The following is a 4,945-nucleotide window of genomic DNA, read 5'->3' as shown; positions in this document are numbered from 1 at the left end:
TCTCTCTCTCTCTCTCTCTCTCTCTCTCTCTCTCTCTCTCTCTCTGTGTGTGTGTGTGTGTGTGTGTCTGCATGTAAAGCTACATATTCCTTTCAGCATGCATCTATACACACACACAGAGAAAGAGAGAGAGAGAGTCTCATTTCTATCACAAAGCCTCTGGACAAATATGGATCACATTTTTAGGATCACACAGCACTTTCTTTAGTAAACAATACAAAAGAGAGCCATAGAGATTACACAGTTTCTCTCAGGCTAGGGAGGTTGTGCTGACTGGGAATGGTTAGTAAATTAAGCATATAATTCTGAGGGATCAGTGTTCCCAGACAGACAGTGACATTGTAATAAAGGACTTGAACAATAAACAATTAGTTGTTTTGTCTTTAAGGTTAGGAGTATGTACAGGAGTCCTTTACTACTGGCTGTTGTGTCTACCAAAGCTGCTTCATGCCTGACCTTGAAACTACAATAAACCCCTGGAAAGTTTTCCTTGTGTATTCATCTCTGGGGACAACCAGTTTTTTTTAATTTATTCTAAAGTCTAAAATTAGCTATCTTTGTGACTGATAATACTATTACTTTCAGTAATACTCAGTTCAAGTAATGCAAGTTATCCTAGTATAATTTCTATTCATCAGAATTATACATATAAGCAGAAATCATCTTCTTGTTCATCCCCAGCCATATTTTTGCCTTGAAGATGGAATATTTTCAAAGATAAACAAAAAAGCAATGGAAAAAATATGCATAGTTGTTATTAGGGAAGGAACATGTGCATGTAAAAGAAATACAGACAGACACTTATTTATAGGCAATAGTCTTTTAAGCCTTGTTTTACGAGATTCTCTATCAGATAGTTGCTCATCTGTTGAGTAGACCTTGAACTACAATCTGCTTGATGGTGAATCTCCTCCAGCCAATGGTCTTTGAGAGGCTGGACAGGTTGATGCATGGCTTTGGGGTGGGCAAGGCCACCCACTCTTCTTTCTTTTCCCCACAAGTTACACCTGGATGTTGGACCCCATTCTTATTTATTTGCTATTATCTGTGAGTTCCCTTCTAGTAAAGAAAAACCTTGGAATGCTCTATTTGGAGTTAGCTTGGGATTATTTGACTTGCTTTCCCCTCATTTGATAGGTTTTGCACCATCTGATATATATTTTCAGTGTCCTCTGGTAAAGTCACCGATGCCAGAAACTATCAGCAAAACGATGACACTATTGGCACAGCTTTTGAAAAATAAGGACCCACTGTACAGTCATATATAAGTACTAACAAAGGTCTTCATAAAATAATATAAGACTAACATAAAGTAAGGCACTTCATGAGCATGAAGACAGATGTTAGGGGAGGGAGCTTGTTCTTCCTGCTGCCCAGCAAGATTAGACTCAAAATAATAAGTGAATTTATGTTGGCCATGTGAGTGCCAATCTGTTCTATGGAGCCTGCTTGGTTGTTTCCTGCTGCCAAGCCATGAAATAAATACACAGAAACTGTATTAAATAAATCACAGCTTGGCCTATCATCTCTAGCTTCTTATTAGCTACCTCTTATATTAATTTGACCCATTTATTGTAATCTGTATATCACCACGATGTCGAGGATTACCAGCAAAGTTTCAGTGTGTCTTTCTGTGGTGGAGGTTCCATCACTTCTCTCTGACTCTGCTCTTCTTCCTCCAAGCATTCAGCTTAGTGTTCTTTACCTACCTAAATACTGCCATGCTATAGGTCCAAAGCAGTTTCTTTATTCATTAATGATAATCATAGCACACAGAGGGGACTCCCACATCACCTCCCCTTTTCTCTTTAAATGAAAATAAAGGTTTTAACTTTAACATAGTAAAATTACATATAACAAAACAGTTATCAAGCAAGAATTACAGTGATGACTACTTGAAGATATCCATTCCATTTTGTTTCCCTTCATTCTTCCCAAACTTAGGGTCCTGTTTCAATTTCCTGATGTTGTGGGGAGGAAATACTTCTTTGTTCCTGCTGGGTTTACCTTTGCTTTGAGATGAACACTTTTCTCATTGCAATCTTAAATTAATTTTCCCCAGGATTTCCACATAGTGAATTCTGGGGTACTCTTTGTATTTCTATTCCTCTATTAGTCTGGAAACTGGAGAACAATGTGCACTCAGCATAAGAGTGACTTTATACATGAATGATAACAAACCCATTTAGCCTCAATTTTCTCTTACATGCTTTTCCACTTTTCCCCTCTCCAATCATCCCTTATTTTACTTCATGTTTTCTTATTCTATGTTTCTTTTGCTGTTGTAAATTTTTGAGCATATTTTATCATTTCCCTAGTGCTGTTAATCTGAGATAGTTTTCCTAACACTTCTACAACAGCACATTGGGTTAATATGTCTTGGATTTTAAGACAATGTTGTTATCAGAGTACCTAATAGATTTCTGTTGGAGAGCTATAAGCTGATGTCTTTCAGTGATTATTCTGCCTTTGGTGTTATTTTTGCCTGTTGATTGTCACTAGCCACTCAATCACACTGCTCAGACATTTCCTTATGTATTTGCTGACTGCTTTGCATGGGTCCTTCCTGGTCAGCCCAGCTGCTATGAATTTATAAACCAGACTTTTACAGTGTGAACTGAGTTGCATGAGATTGGCAGAGGAGCAAGATGAAGTCACAAACAAATGTCCTCATGTCCCTGCTGCTCTGGGTGTCTGGTGAGAAATGCTATAATTTTTTTTTTCAGAATCACTTCTTTGTATATTAGAAGTTTAATATGTGTGCTAGGACATAATATTTTTAAAGTATTAAGTAAGATATACACTGACAAGGTGACATTCCAAGGTTATTAAATGATCAATTTCAACTGTTACTATATTCTGTGATTGCATATTATAAATCTTCATTTTGTATTCCTTATTGCAGGTGCCTGTGCAGATATCCTAATGACCCAGTCTCCATCCTCCATTGCTGTGTCAACAGGAGAGAAGGCGACCATCAGCTGCAAGTCCAGTCAGAGTCTTTTATACAGTAAAGATCAAAAGAACTACTTGAGCTGGTACCAGCAGAAGCCAGGGCAGTCTCCTAAACTGCTAATCTACTATGCATCCACTCGACACACTGGGGTCCCTGATCGCTTCACAGGCAGTGGATCTGGAACAGATTTCACTCTCACGATCAGCAGTGTCCAGGCTGAAGATCAGGCAGATTACTACTGCATGCAGCATTACAGTTATCCTCCCACAGTGCTTCAGCCTCCAACAAACACTTCTGAGAATCTCAACAGCTGCCTGCACCACTGGCTGCCCTGCACCCGCACACTTCTCCCTTCTGCCAGTGAGCCTCAAACTCTGATCAAAATATTTTCAGAGCTGGGCAAGATATGCGGTTTAAATGTCTCTTAATTCTTTAGGTATGAAAATACTGTATGTGAAAATGCAGAGGAGAATTCAGTATTACCTTTCTATATCTTTTGTGCCCTAATACCACAAACTCTGTTGCTTGAATATGAGGGATTTATATTTCTATAGTTAGGGACTTCTGTATCCTTCATAGGACTCTCTAGGCTGAAGTGATGGTGGTGACAAATTGTGTTTTGATTTGGAAACTGTAGGAAAGGTTTTTTTGTTTTTCATTTTCCATATTCTTTAGGGCTTTGTTACATTCTTAATGGTTACAATCTCTTCTGTTTTTTTTTTCTTTAAACTTCTACTACATTTTTAGTAGATTAAGTAATTCTTTGTCAATGTGACTGTTCATTTGTGTTTGGTGAGCAAGTGTGTGCATATTTCTAGGTGCACATGTGACATGACCTTGTTCTGGAGATCAGAGACCAGCTTGGACTTGATTGTCCCTTTGTCATTTGGGCTCTGGGAAACAAATAATGTTTGATAACAGGATTGCTGTCAAGCATCTTTGGTATGTGAGCCATCTTGCAGTCTGTTAATTATTTTATTAATGTAAATTCATTATACACAATTTTCTTTTTCTTATTTATTTATTTATTAAAGATTTCTGCCTCCTCCCCGCCACTGCCTCCCATTTCCCTTCTTCTCCCCTGATCAAGTCCCCCTCCCTCGTCAGCCCAAGAGCAATCAGGGTTCCCTGCCCTGGGGGGAAGTCCAAGGACCACCCACCTCCTTCCAGATCTAGTAAGGTAAGCATCCAAACTGCCTAGGCTCCCACAAAGCGACAGTTACCCTGATACCAAAACCACACAAAGACCCCTCCAAGAAAGAGAATTACAGGCCATATCACTCATGGACATCGATGCGAAAATCCTCAACAAAATATTGGCAAACCGTATCCAAGAACACATTAGAAAAATTATCCATTATGAACAAGTAGGCTTCATCCCAGAGATGCAGGGCTGGTTCAACATATGCAAATCTATCAATGTAATCCACCATATAAATAAACTGAAAGAAAAAAACCATATGATCATTTCATTAGATGCTGAAAAAGCATTCGACAAAATTCAACACCCCTTTATGATAAAAGTCTTGGAGAGATTAGGGATACAAGGGTCATACCTAAATATAATAAAAGCTATTTACAGCAAGCCAACAGCTAACATTAAATTAAATGGAGAAAAACTCAAAGCCATCCCACTAAAATCAGGAACACGACAAGGATGTCCACTCTCTCCATACCTCTTCAATATAGTGCTTGAAGTTCTAACAATAGCAATAAGACATCATAAGTGGACCAAGGGGATTCGTATTGGAAAGGAAGAAGTGACATTTTCGTTATTTGCAGATGATATGATAGTATACATGAGCGACCCCAAAAACTCTACAAAAGAACTCCTACAGCTGATAAATGCCTTTGGTAATGTGGCAGGATACAAGATTAACTCCAAAAAATCAGTTGCCTTCCTATACACTAAGGATAAGAAAGCAGAGAGGGAAATCAGAGAAGCATCACCTTTCACGATAGCCACAAATAGCATAAAATATCTTGGGG

At 38.5% G+C, this 4,945-nt stretch overlaps 1 gene segment (V, D, J or C); it reads left to right on the top strand.

Annotated features, from left to right (window-relative positions):
* The first annotated feature begins 2,648 nt into the window (after window positions 1-2,648).
* On the top strand, window positions 2,649-3,384 carry LOC121433275. The segment is given in 2 exon segments: window positions 2,649-2,697; window positions 2,906-3,384. Coding segments are annotated over 2 exon segments (528 nt in total).
* Window positions 3,385-4,945: the final 1,561 nt, after the last annotated feature.

The sequence above is a fragment of the Microtus oregoni genome, unplaced genomic scaffold (genome assembly GCF_018167655.1).
Source record: "Microtus oregoni isolate MIOR12 unplaced genomic scaffold, Mior012 000002F_ref0000024, whole genome shotgun sequence".
In the NCBI taxonomy this organism is placed as follows: domain Eukaryota; kingdom Metazoa; phylum Chordata; class Mammalia; order Rodentia; family Cricetidae; genus Microtus; species Microtus oregoni.
The sequence above is the reverse complement of the archived record's forward strand: the minus strand, read 5'-3'. Positions and strand labels throughout refer to the sequence as shown.